The following is a 22,105-nucleotide window of genomic DNA, read 5'->3' on the forward strand; positions in this document are numbered from 1 at the left end:
CTGGCTACGCCTTATCAAGATCTTCTAAAAGAGTTTCCAGACATTGTTCGTCTTTCAAACAAAGAAACTGCCATAAAACACACTGTGACGCACCATATTCGCACTGAGGGTCCACCTGTTTTCTGTCGTCCACGAAGACTCGCTCCAGATCGTTTTGCTATCGCCAAGTCTGAATTTGATCACATGCTTCAATTAGGCATCATTCGTCCTTCAAAGAGTAGTTGGTCTTCTGCACTTCACATGGTTCCAAAACCCACCCCAGGTGACTGGAGACCTTGTGGAGATTATCGCGCATTGAACAACGTAACCATCCCAGACCGCTACCCAATACCCCACATACAAGATTTCTCTTCTTCTTTGCATGGTATAAATATATTCTCAAAAATCGACTTGGTTAAAGCGTATCACCAAATTCCTGTTGAACCATCCGACATTTCAAAAACTGCCATAACAACACCTTTTGGCCTTTTCGAATTCGTGCGTATGCCTTTCGGCCTTCGAAACGCTGCACAGACTTTTCAGCGCTTTATTGACGAGGTCCTGCGGGGCCTTGATTTCGTCTATGCCTATATCGATGATGTTCTAATTGCAAGTACTAGCGCAGAGGAGCATTTACATAATCTCCGTATAATTTTTCAGCGTTTCCAAGACTACGGCATTGTCATAAATCCATCAAAAAGTGAATTTGGATCTGCTTCATTGGATTTTCTGGGTCATCATGTTTCTGCTGACGGTATCAGCCCACTCTCCTCCAAAGTTCAAATTATTCAAGATTTTCCGCCTCCAACATCATTACGCTCGCTACGTGAATTTCTTGGCCTCGTCAACTTTTACCGCCGTTTTATACCAAACTGTGCAACACTCATGCAGCCATTAACTGATCTTCTAAATGCTCGTCACACAAAACAGCCTTTTCACCTCTCTGAGTCTGCCTGTACCGCATTTACGGCTGTCAAATCTACTTTAGCAACCAAAACTTTACTCCGCCATCCAGTCCCTAGAGCTCCATACAGTCTGATGACTGATGCTTCAAATATTGCGGTTGGTGCCGTACTTCAGCAATACATAGATGGTACCTGGCACCCTCTGTCCTTTTTCTCAAAGCGATTACAATCATCGGAAACAAAGTACAGTACTTTCGGTAAAGAATTACTTGCAGTATACCTTTCCATTCGCCACTTCCGTCATATTCTTGAAGGTCGTCAGTTCTTCATTTTAACGGATCACAAGCCTCTAATACATGCCATTTCTTCAGCATCTTCTCGTCATTCGCCTAGGGAGATTCGACATCTGGACTTTATATCGCAATTCACAACAGATATTCGACACATTAAAGGTATTAAAAACCCTGTTGCTGATGCCCTGTCACGCCTTGATATTAATTCTATCCATTCATCGATCGATTTCTCCCAACTTGCTGATGCACAACAATTTGATGAAGAACTTTCGCAGGTAAAAGCATCCACATCCTTACAGTTTTGTGACATTCCGCTTCCATTGTCGAACAAAACGATTCTTTGTGATACTTCTACAGGAAATCCTCGGCCATATGTTCCAGCTCTCCACCGTCATGCTGTCTTTGATAGTTTACATTCTGTTTCACATCCTGGAATTCGTGCCACACAAAAACTTATTACGCAGCGTTTCATTTGGCCTGGCATGAACAAGGAAATTCGCCAGTGGACCAAATCGTGCCTTAATTGTCAACGTTCCAAAGTTCAGCGTCATACCGTTACTCCTTTTGCCACTTTCTCGTGTCCTGACGTACGTTTTGATCATGTTCACCTGGATCTTGTTGGCCCTTTGTCGCTTTCCAAAGGTCACCGTTATATTCTCACTTGTATCGATCGTTTCACGCGTTGGCCTGAAGCAATACCACTACCAGACATCTCAGCAGAAACTGTTGCACGCGCCTTTGTTCAACGATGGATTGCAATATTTGGTGTTCCTTCTACCATAACTACGGATCGTGGTGCTCAATTTCAGTCCAACTTATTTAGATGTTTAACCCAGCAACTTGGCACCAACCACATCCATACAACTGCATACCACCCTTCTGCTAATGGTCTTGTGGAGCGCTTTCATCGTCAATTGAAGTCTTCCTTGAAAGCATCGGATAACGGCCTTAATTGGACTGACTGCCTTCCATTGATAATGCTTAATATTCGTTCCTCTTTTAAATCAGACCTTAGCTGCAGCCCCGCTGAACTCGTTTTTGGAACACAACTTCGTCTCCCTCATCAATTTTTTTGCTCCATCATCCTTGGCTTCTCTAGATCCGAAAAATTACGTTGACCGTTTACGTCGGTACATGTCAAAGCTACAAGCTACGCCAACCCGGTCTCATACAAATCGCTCCTACATTCCTGTTGATTTGCAGTCCTGCACTCATGTGTTCGTTCGCGATGACAGTGTCAAAGCTCCCCTTCAACCTCCTTACCGTGGCCCGTTCCGGATTCTTCGTCGTTTTCCAAAGTACTATACACTGGACATCAATGGAAAACAGGATACGGTATGTTTGGACAGGTTAAAGCCAGCCTTCATTGATATATCTGCTCCTCCAGTTAAGAGTCGTGACGAAACTGTTATTCCTCCGTCTCCAAAGGAGTCCGATGTACCTATCCGTAAAACTCGCTCTGGACGTCATGTTCATTTTCCAGACCGTTTTTATTCGTAACTTGAATATATCTGTTTACTCTTTTGCACCTTTAACACTTCCTTAATTATGACATTTATCGTTCGCTTTATCGCACTAGCTCTCTAGGGGGGGAGCTCTGTGGTGAACCGTTCTCATTAGTATTCTGTTTATATGCATTTTCACGTCCTCTTATTGTTCACACATAATTACCATTGTTATAACGCATTTTAAATACTCTTTGTTGTTTCTAATTGCACTGCACATTAACTGATATCCATGGAAACAGTTTAGTTGATGTTAGTTTGGTTATGGGGTGTGATAGTTGAGTTCGTAAGGATCGAGGAATGAAATTGAGTTAGAGAATTGAAAGATTTGTTTATTGATTAAATTCTCAAGCGGTGAGTTCGTTCCATTTATTTTATGTATAGAAATATCTTAAAGGGCCTCCATAAACGGAGGTAAATATTTCTCTAAGTAAGTTATTTTAGATTTTATGAGTCTCTTCTAATTGTGCCACCAGGTTGCCACCGAAAGGCATCTATTCTTATGAAACAATGGGCACCAAACATCAAACCGCAAAGTTTCAAACCTGCACATTTGATAACAACCTGGATGAAGCGTCTTTTTAAAACGGCTACCTTTAAAACCAGAATACGGAATCCGGAATCCTATTTTTATGCTGATCAAATGAAATTTTATCAGAGTTAATTTCACGAGTGACGTAATAGAACTTGATTTTGCTGAGGTTTTAATTTTAGCTTATTTGTATTACTCTCATTTGGTTGTCAATTGTCATGCTTCAATTTGGTATTTAAGTCTTTATGCGCTTCTTTGATGCCATTGGGAATAATAGAGATTGAAGGAGTTTTATAGTTTGAGCTTCTGCGCGAAAGTGTGGGTTCCTTGACTCAGATGGGTGTATTAAATTGCTTTAGGTCGGAATTGTCGTGCTTACTTTGTATGCTGTTCTCTTTTCCCGTCCCTCCCTCCCCTTTTGATCTCAAGCGCGGTGTGTTTCTTCTAATACTTATTTATTCATGGTTTCAAAGTTCTTGTTATTTTTTCGTTTAGGAAAGACAAGGCTCTTAATTCAGGTTGGGAAAAGTGAACTTTTTTTGTCCATTTCCTACCCAGAACTTTAAGCTGCTTGTACTTGAGTCTATTAAGCTATATCAAAGATTAGCATTTTGTATGGGTTAGGTGAAGCAACTTGTGCCGATGCGCTAACGGCCCAGAATTCGGCTTATTCTATTCGACGCAACGAAACGAAACGAGACGAAACGAAACGAAACGAAACGAAAAGAAAAGAAATATGATATTTAACGAGACGAGACGAGACGAGACGAGACGAGACGAGACGAGACGAGACGAGACGAGACGAAAAGAAACGAAACGAAAAGAAAAGAAAAGAAAAGAAAAGAAACGAAACGAAAAGAAAAGAAAAGAAAAGAAGTATGATATTTAACGAAACGAAACGAAAAGAAAAGAAAAGAAAAGTAAAGAAAAGTGATATTTAACGATACGAAAAGAAAAGAAAAGAAAAGTGATATTTAACGAAACGAAACGAAACGAAACGAAACGAAACGAAACGAAACGAAACGAAACGAAACGAAAAGAAAAGAAAAGAAAAGAAAAGTGATATTTAACGAAACGAGACGAGACGAAAAGAAAAGAAAAGAACAGATAAGAAAGGTGATATTTAATGAAACGAAACGAAACGAAGAGAAAAGAAAAGGAATGTGATAATTAACGAAACGAGACGAAACGAAAAGAAAAGAAAAGAAATGTGATATTTAATGAAACGAAACGAAACGAATGGAAACGAAAAGAAAAGAAAAGAAATGTGATATTTAATGAAACGAAACGAAAAGAAAAGAAAAGAAAAGTAAAGAAAAGTGATATTTAACGACACGAAAAGAAAAGAAAAGTGATATTTAACGAAACGAAACGAAACGAAACGAAACGAAACGAAACGAAACGAAACGAAACGAAAAGAAAAGAAAAGAAAAGTGATATTTAACGAAACGAGACGAGACGAAAAGAAAAGAAAAGAAAAGAAATGTGATATTTAACTAAACGAAACGAAACGAAACGAAACGAAACGAAACGAAACGAATCGAAATGAAACGAAAAGAAAAGAAAAGAAAAGAAATGTGATATTTAATGAAACGAAACGAAAAGAAAAGAAAAGAAATGTGATATTTAACGAATCGAAACGAAACGAGCTCCATATCTCAAAAACTTGTCTTACCAACCTTCACGAGAGAATTGCTGAACATCTCAATAAGGTCCTGCTTAGAGAGGATGAGTGGACTATTTGCCTGCATGGATGACCTATGGTCGGACGGTTTTATGCCAAAAAGACCCTTGAAAAGGAAATACAGTGGACAATTATCGTCAAATTACTTCCCTTCCATTAATGTGGAATACCTTGAAAGAGAGTGTTGTGAAGTCAATATATATTTCGCAGCCCAAGCCATCATGGGGGATTCCTACTCGTCCCAGTCTTCTTACGTTATATATTCACGCCCTATATTGTAAGGTTAAGTTGTTTGAAGTAGTGAAGTTACGATAAAGTCACGCTACAAATTCATGATGGGCTAACAAGTTACGTTTACGTTATAGTTGTATATAGTCACGTTTTGTATATATTTGAAGATAAAATCAAAGATATGGAGTTTCATTCACGTCTACGCTCTACCGAAGCTATGTTCAAGGAATAATGTCGCCCAACGCGGGGCACGGAATACGACGAAATCATGGCCACTGATACAGAAGGTAACAGTGGACAATTAAAGAAATTGTTAGCAATACGAGGAGGAAATAGAACCTCCATTACGAAGCTTGAACGACAAGCCACGGCTCTTCTTGAAGAACTAATTAATGAAAATGGAGAACAAGTCGAGAAGGTGATTCGTTTAGAAACGATACAAAAGTCTCTTCAAGAAAAGCAAACGTATGTGAACGGACTAAACGAAAAGATACTGGATTTATGTCCAGAAGTTAACATTGAAAAAGAAATCGATGAAACGACGGAGCTGAATTTCAGAATCGATGAAATTCTGGGAAGAATTCAAGCTTTTAAAGACGGTCGATACGCTCAGACCAATGCATTCGGAGTTGGGAGTGGAACGACACATATTATTACGACAACGCCTTCCAGAGAAGCTGAAAACGTTGAACAAGCAACAAACAACGAACATGGTCTCAATACAAGCGGGGTTGCCATGGGTTCTGTTGCCATTCGTCTGCCAAAAATAACGCTTTCACGATTTAACGGAGATATTACACGTTTCATGTCCTTTTGGCAGAGTTTCGAGAATGCCATAGATAAAAACGAAAGTATAACTGCAGTTGATAAGCTCAACTACTTGGTGAATTTGTTGGAGGGTCCAGCATACCGTGCAGTATCAGGACTCGAACTGACGGAACAAAATTATTTAAATGCGGTGGAAATTTTAAAGGCGAGGTTTGGCAACAAACAACAAATAATCTCGACGCACGTGCAGGCTCTCCTTGGGCTACAAAACTGCCCAAACGAAAACGTGAAGCAATTGCGCTTCATTTACGACAGCATAAATGTACACGTAAGGGGGCTTGAAGCCCTTGGTATGAGTTCTGCAAGTTATGGCAGTTTGTTAGTACCAATCCTTATGGCAATAATGCCGCGAAAAATTACATTGCATGTTGCAAGAAAGACGACCGAGGAAGTTTGGCCGATAAAAGAAATATTGGAGATTGTCAGAAAGGAAATTGAAGCCAGGGAACTGAGCGATAACATCAAGCCCGTCGAAAAGAAATGTGACAAAACTTCAGGATATGGACCAAAATCACCACAAGGCACTACCAAGACATTTTTAACGAAAGACGAAAAAGTGCAAGATTGTGTTTATTGTGGGCATGCACACTCTCCGTCAAGCTGCAAAGAAGTCCAGGAAATAACGGGTAGAAAAAAGATCCTATTGGAGACCAAACGATGTTTTTCCTGCTTGAAATCTGGACACATGACAAAAAAGTGTCGGGAAAATCGAAATTGCAGAAAATGTGGCAGAAATTTTCACCACGAGTCAATTTGCTACAAAGGAGCAAAACAAACGGAGGAAGAAACAAAAGTAACTACCAGTGTTACAAGAAAACAAGAAGTTTTGCTGCAGACGGCCACTGCGTATGTTTAAAGGACAAGTGACACACTTTTCACCCTATCTTTTCTTTTCATTTACTAATAGATCATCATTTAGAAGTAAGTTTTTCCTGGTTTAGAACAAAAAATTCTAATCAGGGGGCGCAGGGGGCGCGATTTTCCTTTTTATCACGTGACCCTATGACGTACATTGTGATAACTCGGAATTTTCCTGTCATTAATAGAGAGTTTACGAAACACGACGCGACATGTCCAGACGAACTGAATTCGGTTAGAAGCGTGTTGTAAACGTTAATATTGCACTGTATACCAGTAGCAGCAATAACAAATTATCACAATCTACGTCACGCTGTCACGTGATTCATTTCCCGCCATAATTTGAAAAGGGTTTTTAAGTAGGAAAATGAGATCAGAAAGGAAAAATATTTCAACAGCACTCTCATACAGCATTTTACTTTAAGTTAAAAGAAGAAAAAAATTTGGCGCCAAAAGCGTGTCACTTGTCCTTTAAGAAGCAGACAAGGCTCAGAGGATGAAAATCAATGTTTTCTTCGATAGTGGGAGCCAACGAAGCTACATCTCTGAAAAGTCAGACGAAAACTGAATCTGGAAGTCGAAAGACAGGAAAACTTAAATTTGAACACATTTGGAACTGAGAAATCAGTACGCAAGAAATGTGACGTCGTAAAGTTAAAGTTAGATACAGGAATAGATGAGACGCCAATTTTGATAAGCGCCATAGGCTATCAGTCTATTTGTTCGCCTATAAATACGCGCATAGACGTAAGCAAGTATCAGCATTTGATAGGCCTTAATCTAGCGGACAAGAAGCTAAGCGAGCAAAATAGGCGCATTGATTTGCTTATTGGTAATGATTATTTGTATGATGTAATCATTGGTGATGTTATTAGAGGTACATCAGGGCCAATAGCAGTAAGTAGCAAATTAAGATGGCTACTTTCGGGAAAAGTACCAGGATCCTTGGAGCCTAAAACCTATTCTAAAGTGACTTCTAATTTGATTTTAGATACGTCAGTTGGAAGGCCTATCGAAGAAAATGAGGAAATAACACAAACGCTTCGCGAGTTTTGGAAACAAGAATCATCCGGGATTGACAAGGGGAGTGAACCCACAAATGAAAACAAACAAGACGAGCAATTTGAAATCACCTTTAATGGTAAAAGGTACTAGGTAAGCCTTCCTTGGAAGGTTGATATATCTTGCCTTAATGATGATTATAACTTGGCATTAAATCGCTTAAAATCTTTGCTTTGCCGGTTAAAAGGAAACCCTGAATTATTATCTGAATATGATAACATTTTCAAAGAGCAATTAAACAACGAAATAATTGAGCAAGTCCCTGTGGAGGAGGAGAATCAGGGTAATCCTCATTTTATGATTCACCATGGTGTAATTCGACGAGATCGTGAAACAACAAAACTTCGTGTTGTTTTTGATGGAAGTGCGAAATCGCACAAGGAAGCTTTATCTCTTAATGAATGTTTAGAACTTGGTGATAATTACATGCCGCCATTATTCGATACGTTATTACGTTTCCGCTCACATGCCATTGCTATAACAGCTGATGTTGAAAAGGCATTCCTTCAGATTGAAATTGACGAGAAAGACCGGGATGCTATACGTTTTTTGTTGGATGACGACATTAGTAAGCCGCAGGGCCGTAAATCCCGGGGGGGGACGGGGGGGACTGGACCCCCCCCAAAATCTGGAGCAAAACGATTTTTTTGGAGAAATTACCATCATTTTTCTTGGAAGAAAAAAATCCCTGGTAGCCGGGTTAGAACCAAACTACATTTTCTGTGTTATTGCAACAAACCTCAGCCACTAAGGTTATTTTTGTAAGCAGAGTGGTTTTTATAATTTTTACAATATAAAAACTTACCGTTTTCTACCGTTTTTACCGTTTTCTACTGTTTTCTACCGTTTTATTTTTGAAAACAGAGTATGAAATAAAAAGAGAGCAATCTGTTTTTTCATTTGACCTATTTACTAACTTATTTACGTACATTTCTATTATTTGTCCATTATTTACTTTTATTTAGAAAATCACTTTTGTATCATTAAAATGTATTCATTTTTGATGTGTAAACATGGCCTACTGAAATCAGTCAAAATAAGGAAAACGCACATTTCTGTTCAGAAAGTAAATTTCTACCAATCAATACAACAGTGTCCTATATTTCCCCAAAGTCTGTCTCTAAGGTTTAAGCATGACTCTTCCCCTCCAAAATTTCACCCAATAAACAATAATCTGTGTTCTTCTGAGAAACGCCAAACTTTCTATCCTGAGCGATTCTAGTATTTTATTAATTTTAGTCTGGGGAATGCTTTTTTAGCCTTTCTAGAAGGTAAAATTTCAAAAATTTTCTTCCGCGTCGGACCCAACCATGGTGGGTCCTCCTACGAGAGAAAAACTTGATTCTTAGCTCCCAAGGTTCAATTTCTTGGGGCCGTCTCTGAAAAATGTTATCCATCCAATCATATACACAAGTCAATGTACTAAGGAATATCTGTAAATACCTTCTGTAGAGCAGAAAGTCTTGAGAAATCCAAAAATATTGACTTTTGTTTTTAAAGTAATTTGCCCCTCAACTGTTTCCATAACACATACCATAAATCCCTTGTGGTGCCATGACCCACTGCATACTTTATATTCATTCGCTCTACTGACCCCCCCGCTCTACATGACAGATTTACGGCCCTGGTAAGCCGAATCCAACGGTTATTCAGTATAAGTATTGTAGACTGGTGTTTGGTTTAAGACCATCGCCATATACACTGGGAGCCACAATTAAGAAACACATTGCTCAATATGCTAATCGATTTCCTCGTGTTGTAAAAGTGTTAGATCGGCTTTATGCTGATGACTTATCATGTAGCACAAATTCTATTGATGAGGCGTTAGAGATTTTCCATAAGTCACGGGAGATTTTGTCCGAAGGTGGGTTTAACCTTCGCAAATTTAAAACTAATGACACAGCTTTGTTACATGAAATCAAAAAGGTGGAAACAGGTAACGTATCCAATGGTGATAATGCGAAGGAGATCATACAAGATGATCAATCCTTCGCTCAGCAAACAATAGGCCCACCTCAAAGGGAAAATAATAACAAGGTCCTTGGAGTAAATTGGGAAAGTAAAAAGGATGAACTGTTTTTTGATCTGGGGTCCATTATAGAACTAGCAAAAACACTTCAGCCCACAAAACGCTCTCTTTTAAAGTTAGCAGCCAAGATTTTTGACCCGATCGGTTGTCTTAGTGTGTATACCATCAATTTGAAAGTGCTCTTTCAGGAACTTTGCGTAGACAAATGGGGGTGGGATGAAGAGCTTACAGGAGAAGCAAGGGAAAAATATGATCGTTTCATTTCGGAAATAAGTCGTTTAGACGGGATTCGCATGCCAAGATGTTTTTTTGACCCAGGTAAAATAGTAAGCCAAGTCGAAATACATGTGTTTTCAGATGCCAGCGAGACTGCTTACGCTGGAATTGTTTATCTCCGCATTGTGTACGATACGGGGGAGGTAAGCATCAAGTTTGTCACTGCCAAGGCCAGGGTTTGTTCTCTAAAAAAACAAAGCATTCCACGTTTAGAGCTTTTAGGAGCACAGTTACTCGCAAAATTGATCAGCACAGTAAAAGGTACTCTTGGGGAGGAGCTTCACGGCACGCCTATCAAAGTATTTTATTGGGTAGATTCGGTTTGCATTCTTTGCTGGATAAAGAACAATAAGGTTTGGAAGCAATTTGTACGCCATCGCGTGTCGGATATTTTACGAACTTCAAGCCGCGATGAATGGTTTTATTGCCCGGGATCTCAAAACCCAGCTGATTTACCGTCAAGGGGTATATTTGGTCGCAAGTTAGAGCAAAATCTTTTTTGGTGGGAGGGTCCGGGGTTTCTAAAACATCCACCCACAAAATGGCCTAAGCAAGAAGATATTTTCGAATCCGGTTCCGCTTTAGAGGAAAGAGTAAAATGTAGCCCCAATATCACGCATGCTTTAGCAACTAAGGCAAAAGTTGGCAACGTTGTAGATTTTGAAAGGTCTGGTTCTTACCGAAAATGTGTCCGTATATTAGCATGGGTACTTCGTTATATACATAATTTACGCGCATCGTTAAAAAACAATGCTTGTCAACAAGAAAATCAGATAAATATAGAAGAATTTGCTAACGCAGAAAATGTTCTTATACGCTCAATTCAAGGTGAATTCTTTTGTAAGGAAATTGTTTAATTACAATCAAAAGGGGACAAAAAACCCCCTTTGTACGTTTCGCAATTTCAGCTCTTCGTAGACGAAAAGGGCATTTTGAGGTGTCAAAGTCGTATAAAAAATGCATCCGTCATAGAGTCAAGCATAAGACCAATCTTATTACCGAAGTTTCATCAGGTTTCCAAATTGCTTGTTCTCTATTGCCACGAAAAAGTCATGCACGATGGAATAAGGGAAACGTTAAATCTTTTACGACAAAAGTATTGGATTCCTCGTGCAAGGGAATTAATTAAAAGTATTGTACGCAAATGTATCACATGTAGGAAATTAGAAGGTTTGCCATATTCTACTGTATTTTGTCCAGACTTGCCACGAATGAGGGTCGATGATCAGCCCCCATTTGCAAATACAGGGCTAGATTTTGCAGGTCCATTGACAGTTGCCAGTAAAGGTAACAATGATGGAGAAGAGAAGTTTTATGTCTGTCTTTTTACTTGTATGTCGACAAGAGCAGTTCATTTAGAACTTGTAGAATCGCTCAATGTCGAGTCATTTTTACGAGCGTTTCGAAGATTCACAGCACGTAGAGGTTTACCGTCTCTATTGGTAAGTGACAACGCTAAGACCTTTAAGTCAGCTTCAAAGGATGTAAAACATCTTTTGCGTTCCCCTAGGTTAGGTGAAAGTCTTGAAAAGAAAGGAGTTAAGTGGCAATTCATAGTTGATAGAAGCCCATGGCAAGGAGGTGCTTGGGAAAGGTTAATAAGGAGCGTAAAACGTTGTCTAAAAAAGGTAATAGGTCGGTCATACCTAACGCAAATAGAATTAAATACCATCTTGATTGAGGTCGAAGCAGTAATCAACTCTAGGCCAATTACTTATGTATATGATGACACTGACGGTATTTCATATCCATTGACACCGTGTCAATTAATTGATGGAAGAAATCTATCACTTTTGCCCCAAGACAGGTACTATGAAATGCTAAGTACATACGAGGCTCTGTCAAAACGAGCCAAGTATCATAAGACTCTACTTCAACAATTCACGAAGAGATGGAAGAAGGAATATTTAACAGGTATTATGGAAGCCTATAGACCGAAAGACAAACGGGAAGAGCCAGTCATATCAGTTGGAGATATAGTTCTTTTAAAGGATGACGATAAAAAACGCACTTTTTGGAAATTATGTAAAATTCTTGAGTTAATTGTAGGTACAGATGGAAGAGTAAGATCAGCAAAGATCCAGATAGCAGGTGAAAGGAGTAAGGGTAAAGTATTTAGACGTCCCTTGAAATTACTTGTACCTTTAGAAATTGCATGTAAGGAACCTAAGACAGAAGCAAATCAAGTCAACGCACCTATAGCGCCTGCGCAGCCAGCAGATAGAACTATTACGCGATCTAAAGCGCGCAGCTGCAAAGTTAGGAGAGTTTCTTAGAAGAGACAATATGTAAATATTTCAATATGTATACGCTTACAGTTTCAGCTTGCTTAAAGAAAAATGTTTTTACGTTTGTTGATGAATAATGATTGATTAATATGTATTATTGTAAATTGAGTGCAGGCAACTCAATCGGGGGAGTATGTTGTGAAGTCAATATATATTTCGCAGCCCAAGCCATCATGGGGGATTCCTACTCGTCCCAGTCTTCTTACGTTTTATATTCACGCCCTATATTGTAAGGTTAAGTTGTTTGAAGTAGTGAAGTTACGATAAAGTCACGCTACAAATTCATGATGGGCTAACAAGTTACGTTTACGTTATTGTTGTTTATAGTCACGTTTTGTGTATATTTAAAGATAAAATCAACGATATGGAGTTTCATTCACGTCTACGCTCTACCGAAGCTATGTTCAAAATAGAGAGAATCTACTACCATATGAACAAAAAGGGTGAAAACGCAAATGTCGGGGGACGAAAGATCAACTGCTGATTGAGAAAACAATATTGAAAGATTGTCGAAAAAGGCACACGATTCTTGCTATGCTATGGCATGGGTGGACTACAAGAAAGCTTATGATTCTGTCCCCCATTGTTGGATAAAAGAGTGCATGAAAATTTTGGAGTTACTGAAAATGTGAGAAAATTTTTGGAGATGAGTATGGCTAGCTGGAAACTATCATTTACGTCAAATGGAGAGGACCTTGGGGATGTTCATGTTAAATGGGGAATCTTTCAAGGGGACAGTTAATCACCACTATTATTTGCAGTGAGTATGATCCCGATGACGATAATACCAGTCGAAGTAAAATCAGAGTATGACTAGGGAAAAAGCAATTCAGCTCAAATCATCTGCTCTTCATGGACGACTTAAAGCCCTATGCCAAAAATGAAGAACGGATTGATTTGTTAGTGCGGACAGTACATATATTCAGCACTGATATTGGAATGGAACGGGATTAAGAAATATGATGTTCTTATATATTAAATAGAAGAAAAATAATTAGAAGTTAAGGAATAGAAATCCCAAATGGTGATAAAATTAAGGAAGTGGGGGAGAAAAGCTACACATAACTAGGTATAGTTAAGCTTAACAAGAAAAAGAAGAGGAGATGAAGAACAGGATAGTAAAGGAGTATAAACGAGGGTTGAGATTAATCCTAAAATCAAAACTGAATGGTAAAAACAAAGTAATAGCGATTAATACGTGGGCACTGGGCACTGGCAATATTCAGATACAGTGTTGGGATATTAGAGTGGAAAAGCAGCGATTGAAGAAGATTGATAGAAAATCGAAAAAAACCATGACTATGTACGGAGCATTTCACCCCAAAAAGCGACGTTGACAGGCTGTACATGAAGAAAAAAGAAGGGGGTAGAGGATTTAGCAATGTCGAACTGGTAGTTAAGGGAGAAGAGAACAAGTTAGGTCAGTATGTTCTGAATTCCTGAGAGCAGTTGCTTAGAGGAGTTTGTGCTAAAGGGACAATTTGCACTGATAGTACCATGCCAAACAATGAATTCAAAGAGCAAGTGGCTGATGATCTTAAGAATAAATGGATGAGAAAGAATAGATACGGTCAGTTTATAAGGGAAATGCCATACAAAGTCGATAAGGAGAAAACGTGGCAATGGCTTAAAAGTTCAGACAGAGGCTTTATTGTGTACACACAAGAACAGGCAATACAGAATAATTACGTAAAGCATCATAGCAGGGGCGCTATGGCTAGACGGGGCACTCTCTCAAATTAGTTTGTAAAACCCAGGAAATTATTTCATGTGAAAAAAATCCTTGGCGAAAAAATCCTTCACTTACATATATAGAGTCAAGAGAATAGTTTAGATTAAGACACTTGGAGGTTAACATATACAAACAGGGCCCTGTAAAAGGGATACGTTAAATATGAACAGGGCCACTGAGAGGGGGACAAGGAGAGGCAAACTGCCCCAGGGACATGAGGTCTAGGGGGCCTCATAAATTCCAAGCACTGAATTTCAACTAAACGCAACAAAGTGTGCCTAAAAAAATCATAAAACGCTGTGAATGATTGCAAGAAATTGAATGCAAGTAACGTTCTATCAAACTAATTCAAAGGGCGGATCGAAAATAATAAATTAAAACAGGATTTAAGCATTACTTTCTTAAAAATGCTGACGGACACATATAAATTTGAAAATACTTCAGATAAGTTCGAACTCCAAAATGTGTTTGATATGCTTTATATGAGGATGTTTCTTAGATGTCATTCCATTTTCAGTTACAGATACTACAAAAAATTGTAACAAAGTAATAAACACATAGACATCTACGAATACCAAAACAAATGATATGGACCAAAACAACAGGAAATGAAAACGAGTCTGTATTTTCGCCGAAAAGAGACTAGTCATCGTTCAATCCAATGGCAGCAGCATGAGCACAGAAAGTTGCAACCTCCACAATATTGACAGCTTTTATTTGCGTAAAGTATTTGCGTGATGTTATCAGAAGTTCACCATGTCAGTATTCAAAGTTTGCCTTTGAAAGATCGGCTGATATAATGGCATAATGGTTAGTAATACCTTCTCCTATTCTTTAGAAGTGAAGCGTGTTGTAAGAACCAGCAGAGGCACCAACAGGGCCTAAAATAAGAAATTTTTACAGATCCACACTTTTTATAAAAATTGGGCGTGGTATTTTGCTGGGATTGGCATCATGGGGGCGGCAAATATAGAAACTGCCATCATAGTGCAAATAGCATGTCCTTCTTTACAATATATGGATTTAATAAGAAAATTAGCTACATATAGCGATGTCTTAATATGTGAGCAAAAAGTTATCGAAAGGAAACTCTTTAACATGGTTTGTTCGGAACACTGTCAAAGTTATTTCTATTTCTTTTCACCTTCAAAAATTCCCATAAATCAGTCTTTCTTGCCAGACTTTGGTGTTTTTTGGTTTTTGGGAGCCATATATTTGCAGCTTTTCTCGGAACTCGATACTTGCTAGATCAAACATATTCATTGCAACAGAAACCTAGTTGAGTTTTTCTGGAGCTATGCTGCTTTCCCCACCTGCCTCTATCTTGTTGTAGGTGGGAATCAGCATCTCTACATTGATAGAACTAGGGTTTGCTGCGAGAATCCGAGCCATTGTCATCGTCTGGTAGAATTCCTCTGAGAACAAGTCTCAGATCTCTGCGATCTTAGTCGTTTATTTCTCAAAATTTAATGCATGATTGAATGAAATATTTTGTCCGGGACAAAGCTTTCTGGGTGAAGCTTTCTCAAGTCTCTTTTACTTATGGAAAGTTCTTAACTGCATTCAGCTCATCAAATAATTTTTGCCATCAAATATGTTCTTCTAAAAGTTTTGATATTCTAAACGAAAACCTCATTACAGATGGCAAATAAACTCTTCTCTCACTGATGTACAATTGTGCTTGTTTCTTCTTATTCTCTTTTCGCCCAGCTTGAAAGCATGACCTTTACCCCCATCTTGTTTGTAATGCAGAAACCACACACCAGATCTCAATTTTGGAATTACGCCAAATTTGTCATGAGATTGTGCTAGATTTGCAAAAATTATGCTAGATTTCAAATCAAGGCAACCCTGCTCGAGAAAGAGGCTAATGCATGCTCAGAATATCAAAAGTAGCCAGAGTTGCAATTTGGCCTTTTTGACAACCCAGTGTATTCATTCTTCATAAATAAAAAGGCAATTTAGATTCATGGTTTGATGGCCAGATTTCTCCATTTTGGCAGTTTCTCAAAACCCTTTGGCCCCCACAAATTGATTTGGCCGAAGAAGCAAAATTTGGCTGAATTCTGGCCGCATGTTTAAAAAACAACGAAAATGAAAATAAAACAAAATTTTTTGCACAGATAATATTCAAAACTTTTTAAAATAATTTCAAAATTGCAAATGATGAATGATGAAACAAATTAACAGATAACAAGATAACAGACAGTTTTGATAAAAGCAAGTGAAAACTTTTGTAACCTACAAAGCAAATTTTGATTACGATATCACTCCCAATGATTAGCATCAATTTAGCTTTTTTGTATACTGCGTTTAGCTGGCTGCATTTGGCTGCCAACCACAAAATATGTGGCTGCCAACCTAAATAAGAAGCCAAAGCAAACCCTTTCTTTAAGTGAATTTGTATAATCATGGAGTGGTAACCGTCTTTTGTCTTCTCCTGTCCCAAACTCGACCCAAAGCTGTACTCAGCTGAGATGAAGAAACAATGCAATTGCTTTTATGATAACATCAGTGTCGACGGTTTCGATTGCGACTCTTCCATGTCCTGAACTGGCAATACCCTTCACGTAGACAAACATTCTAGTGTCAGCTTCTTCATGGTTACAAAGCTTTTGGGTGCGTTTTTAGGGAAATCTCATCTTTCTCAGCATGTCAAAAAAGATATAGAAGAAGACCAAGAAAGAACTGGATAAGGATCCAAGTCTAAAAAAAGCTTTTTAGGAGCGCTTTTGATACGAGGTTTCTATCTCATCTTATTTAGCATGTCAAATTATGCCAGACAAAATTTTTTTGGTATATATCTATCTTCAATAATTCAAAAGATATGAAGACAGGCTAATATGAAGGAAGACTCAAAAGGGGACTGGGTACAAGTAGCCCAGTTTAAAAATAGTTTTTGGGGGCATTTTTGAAGTGGGGTCTGCATTTTATCCTTTTTAGCATGTCAAAGTACGTCAAAAAAGTAAATTTCGAGTTTATCGCTTGCATTGTTCAAAAGATATGGAGGAAGGCAAAAAAGTAGTGGGTACAGGTACCCCAGTCTAAAAATAGCATTTTGTCAAATAGAGTTCTAAAGTGTGACGTCATCAAAAACCTATTTTTAAAATTTTTGAATTTTAACCACATAGCGTAAAAGATCGCCATGAAATACTTTCAAATACGCAAAATTGGCCAAATATGTCTAAAATCGGTTGAGATATGGCTAATGAAAGATTTGAAGTTTGCTAACGAATCACTGTTATTTTGGCTCTGTTCATAAAGTTATGAACAGAGACCAAAATACAGAGGTTTGATGGGGAGAGAACCAATAAACATGTGGCCATATCTCTGCCATTTCGTAATACACTTGCCTGATTTTGCAAATTTAGAGGTGCTTCATGATGCTCTTTCAGGTTATGGGATCCAAATTAAAAAATTCTAAAAATAGATTTTTGTCACGTCATCACTTTAGAACTCTATTACGCCAGAAAACTAAATTTCAGATTTATATCTTGCACAGTTTAAAAGATATGGAAGAAGGCAAAAAGAAGGACTGGGTGCAGGTACCCCAGTCTAAGAATAGATTTTGGGGGGGGGCATTTTTGAAGTGGGGTCTGCATCTCATCTTAATCAGCATGTCAAATTGTGTACTTGTACCAAATTTATACTTGTATCATAAAATGCACAATTCGTCAATTGTTTGAGATTAAGCGGCTGCACTAAATTTAAAACACCTTAGTTGAATTGCTTTATAGCTTTTTCTGATATCTACTGAAATCTTTAAACCCCAAAATACATTACTCTTGGTCTTTAGGCTCAGTGTCTTTTTTGAAGCAAATCATAAAAGCAAACTAGATTGAAATGATGTCCTAAAATCAAAGCTGTATACAGAGTCCATATTACTTCAAAATAGCACACAACAATATCATAAAGCGCAATTGATTTTTCTCCGCATGTACTCAAGCTTCGAGTTCTGAAGTTTCTTAATTCTTTTTTATTGTCCATTGCTTATTTCTTATCCCAATTTTCTTATAAAAAATGAGTGCAATAAGGCTGGGATTGGGCATTCACTTCAAATCGAAAAAATGTTCCCATTTCTTTCTTAGGCATTTCGATTAGTATTTTATGCTGCACTTTTAAGAACAAGCATTATTTACAAATCCACACTTTCTACAATCACAGTTCCACAATTTTAATTTACAACTCCACAAAGTGTGTCAGATTCACGCTTATTTTAGGCCCTGGGCACCAAAGCAGAAGTAGAAGTAGAGAGGACCAAGAATAAGTTTCAGGATAAAACCCTTCTTCTTAGCGCCTTTTTAGAACTGAATCTTTTTTCAATAATATCGTTTTCCAAAAGAAAACTGCATTTAGAGTGAAATTGCAATTTTTTGAACAGAAGATTGTTGACTATTGATTAACATACCGTAAATCCTTGAATTGGCCCCCTTCCCTCTAAAAGCACCCCCTCAAATAAGCCCCCACCCTAGAACTAAAAATGTTCAATAAGCCCCCCCCCCTCGAATAAGCCCCGACTGCTACCGTAAATTCTCAAATTGGACTCTTCCATAATGATGATTTGTTGCCATCTGAGGTTGCCTATATGGCGTTTTCTTGAATTACCACAACTAATTCATACTTTTGGTAGTTATTAATTAAATGCTCATAAAGAAATTCCCACTAAAATAAATGAGGTCTTTTAATAATGTCTTTTTAATGTCTACTACAATTTCATAAGCCCCTTGCTCGTATAAGCCCCTTTCCCTCAAATAGGCCCCCATCCAAAAATATCAAAAATAAATAAACCCAGGGTGCTAATTCAAGGATTTGGAGTATAAACTAAGATAACAACCAATATCATGTGTAAGTGTCAAGGCATTGTGTTCGTGGCATAGCGAGCACTGCTAATCGGGATGAGATATGTCAGCACTGCTAGCATCAACACAGTATTTATAGTCAATGATACTCCTTTTTTATAAGAAACAAAGGTCGATGTTGAGTACTCCAGTTTCTTAATGCTCTGGAAATTTCAATACTCATTGTTTCTTAAGAGTTTCTTGATTATGATGTCATGAATGATGTTGTGAAATGTTTGTGACCTTTTTTATCATGTCAAGAGATTCGCTTCCATTCCGATGCTGTATTTATTTTTGGGAAGTATGTTTTTATCTCTTGTGTCTTAAGTTCTAGGCCAACAGGGCAATATTGTTCTTGGATTTTACAAAATTATGTTGTTCTCAGTTTTATCATTTCTTAATTTTTTTGCTTTGAGTACTGAAGTTTCTTAATTTTTTCTGACTGTCCAGTACTTGTTTCTTACAGCCAGTTTCTTATAAAAGAAAATGAGTGTATTCGTAATTATTTAGTCAACTCACACAATGCAACAGATTTAGGAAATGTTGTGCGAGTTGACATGCAATTTTATCTGACAAAATATGCATGACATGATGTTTTTAAGAATATACATTAAAGTGTCTGAGGGCAGTGGTGACCTCAGCTCCCACAGTAGCAACAGCCCTTGTATAGTATATGCAAATGTCTTGCACAACATTTCCTAAATCTGCATCCCTAAATCCCTAAATGACTGTCATGCACGAAGTAGCAGACCAAAGGCAACCAACTATTGTGGTAACATTTCCTCCAGCATTCAATGAATAGAATGTTTGTAAATAAGGTTTTCTGAAGTGCTACGAAATTCATTGCTGTACATTATTGTCATCATGACAGATGAATTAGTACAAATATAAGCACTGACACAAGCAAATGTCCTCCATGATGCTCAGCATATGAACAAAAAGAAATTAAACTTCTCAAATTCAAACTGGTAATTTCGAATCTTTGCTTTGAATTTTTCTACTAATCCAGAAATTTTGTCATTTTTAGGCCAGATTGTATTAAACAGTTGAAGGACGTCTGGTAGGAACTCCAGTGCTAAGCATGAATGCGGATGATGCATTTCACTACCTTAAGCCATTGTGTATACAAGTTGCACAGCAACCCACTGTCAGGAGCCTTAATAATCTAAGAGTGGGCTTGCAATCTGTTGAGAGAAGCCTCCTCAATGAAAAAGGCATGGCTGAATATATCATATTTCCATTGAAGCTAACCATCCAAAGAATAGACAGAAAGAATGAAAACTTGCTCATAAAGACTCTAGAGTGTATGGCAATTGTGTTTGAAATGGTAATCACGAAGTCCGAGGTACTCTTTATGGAAATGTTTGATATTTTTTGTGTTCTTTTGAGCTCAATGAAACAACCAAATGGAAAGGAGATGATTGCATTAATACCAGAGGAGGTCAAATTAAGTATTACAGTGTGCATCACCAACTTGCTACAAAATTCATGCAAGAAAGTTCTTGTATGTTTGTTTAACAAAGGAATGCTCCCAAGACTTGGGCATGCAGTTTCTTTGCTTCTGGCTCTTTTAGAATACGAGGTCGAGAGAAATCTTAGACTGAAAGCCTTGGAATGTCTGGGTTATCTTACACTTAAACATAAAGCATTGAATGAACCAGAACTTCAAATGATAAGTGATGTTTTCTGTAGCTTCATTCCAGGAATTTCTTTGTCATTTAGCAGAATTTTAACAGATCAAGTAAATGTAGGACAGAACCTTGTGGCTGCTATCACTGAATCCTTCAAAGATTTTGTTACTTTGGTGATGAGTGACTCGAAATTTAGTTTTGTAAAAAGTACTGAAATTAAAGATAGCTTATTCCAAAGGATGCATGAAATTCAACAAAACAGCACTTTAGAAAAGAAAACAAGCCATACACCTAGAGTTGAAAGGCAGAGCAATGATATCATGGTTCAGAGAAATGATGATTGGATGAAAGAAACTTCATCAAAGTTGCACATTTTGATTGAAAAAGTTATTCATAGGGTGGCATGTGACTCAAGTTTCAAAGTTAGGCAGGCAGCCATTGTATTTGCAGAGACAATAATTTTAGAGTGTAGTATCTCAATGAGCTCATGTACACCTGTCCTTCTGGAGATATTAGCAAGTATGCAGAATGATGAGCACGAAAAGGTTTCCACAGAAGTTGGTAAAGCAATAAAGAAAGTTCAAACTATCATTGAGAAAGGTATGTTCAATCTACCATTGAGATAATGTTTTGTTCAAGTATGAAATATTGAGTACAGATTGGTCTGTCATTACCCATTGAATTTGTGCCTGACCCCAAGGTACCAAAGCCTAAACTATTATCCGATTTGGCAATGATAAACTAAGAATTTCATGATATGGCAAATCTGTCATAAAATGTTTCCTGAAGATGACAATACATTATATTTTATGACATTTTGAAACTACTTTTTGCCATTATTCATTTTAAATTAGAAAACAGCACAAAAAATACCCAACACTATTGTGACTGCTCTAGTCAGGAAAGTGCAAATTACCTTAGGAAGAGAGCAAAATTAAGAACTGCCATTATCACGGGACCGTTAAAGTGCTACTGAAATGAAAAAAATGGAAATTTTTTTTATTCTTGATTCTGATAGACTAATCATCGCTGATTTCAAAATTAAGTTTAGTTTTTTTTCATTTGAAGCCCATAAATAGCAATTTCTGGGGGTTTTTACAGGTTGGTCGCGTGCAAAAAGAGGCTGGGGCGAGTGACGCATCAAGATTTACATAGCCAATTCAGCCATAGTGAGGGCTGTAAGAAGATAAGAAGTTACCAATTGTATAAAACGTGATACCAGCATGGAACTTGATAGAGATAGGCAGTTTGATACGCTGAAAAAGATAGGGTGTGAATAGACGCTGAAAAAGTTTCCTTTGTGCTGTTTATAGAATGGGATACTAAGTTCCAAACCTCTAAGTAGTAATTGTCATAATCTAGCCACTAGATCACGGTACCAGCACGGAACTTGGTAGTCATAGGCACTTTGATACACTGAAAAAGATAGGATAT

At 37.8% G+C, this 22,105-nt stretch overlaps 1 protein-coding gene across 2 annotated transcripts in view; it reads left to right on the forward strand.

Annotated features, from left to right (window-relative positions):
- LOC135696382 (TELO2-interacting protein 1 homolog) overlaps positions 1 to 22,105 on the forward strand; it is a 39,397-nt gene that overhangs the window by 8,071 nt on the left and 9,221 nt on the right. The window contains exons 2-3 of one of the 2 annotated variants that reach the window (XM_089112524.1): positions 7,807 to 7,970; positions 20,068 to 21,271. In XM_089112524.1, the coding sequence (XP_088968650.1) occupies positions 20,122 to 21,271 (1,150 nt within the window). In that variant the 5' untranslated portion in view covers positions 7,807 to 7,970; positions 20,068 to 20,121. Of the gene's footprint in view, positions 1 to 7,806; positions 7,971 to 14,851; positions 15,013 to 20,067; positions 21,272 to 22,105 lie in introns of those variants that run through there. The other variant, XM_065215763.2, reaches the window with a different exon arrangement.

Source organism: Rhopilema esculentum, chromosome 14, assembly GCF_057945365.1.
Source record: "Rhopilema esculentum isolate cy_ngs chromosome 14, ASM5794536v1, whole genome shotgun sequence".
Classification (NCBI taxonomy): domain Eukaryota; kingdom Metazoa; phylum Cnidaria; class Scyphozoa; order Rhizostomeae; family Rhizostomatidae; genus Rhopilema; species Rhopilema esculentum.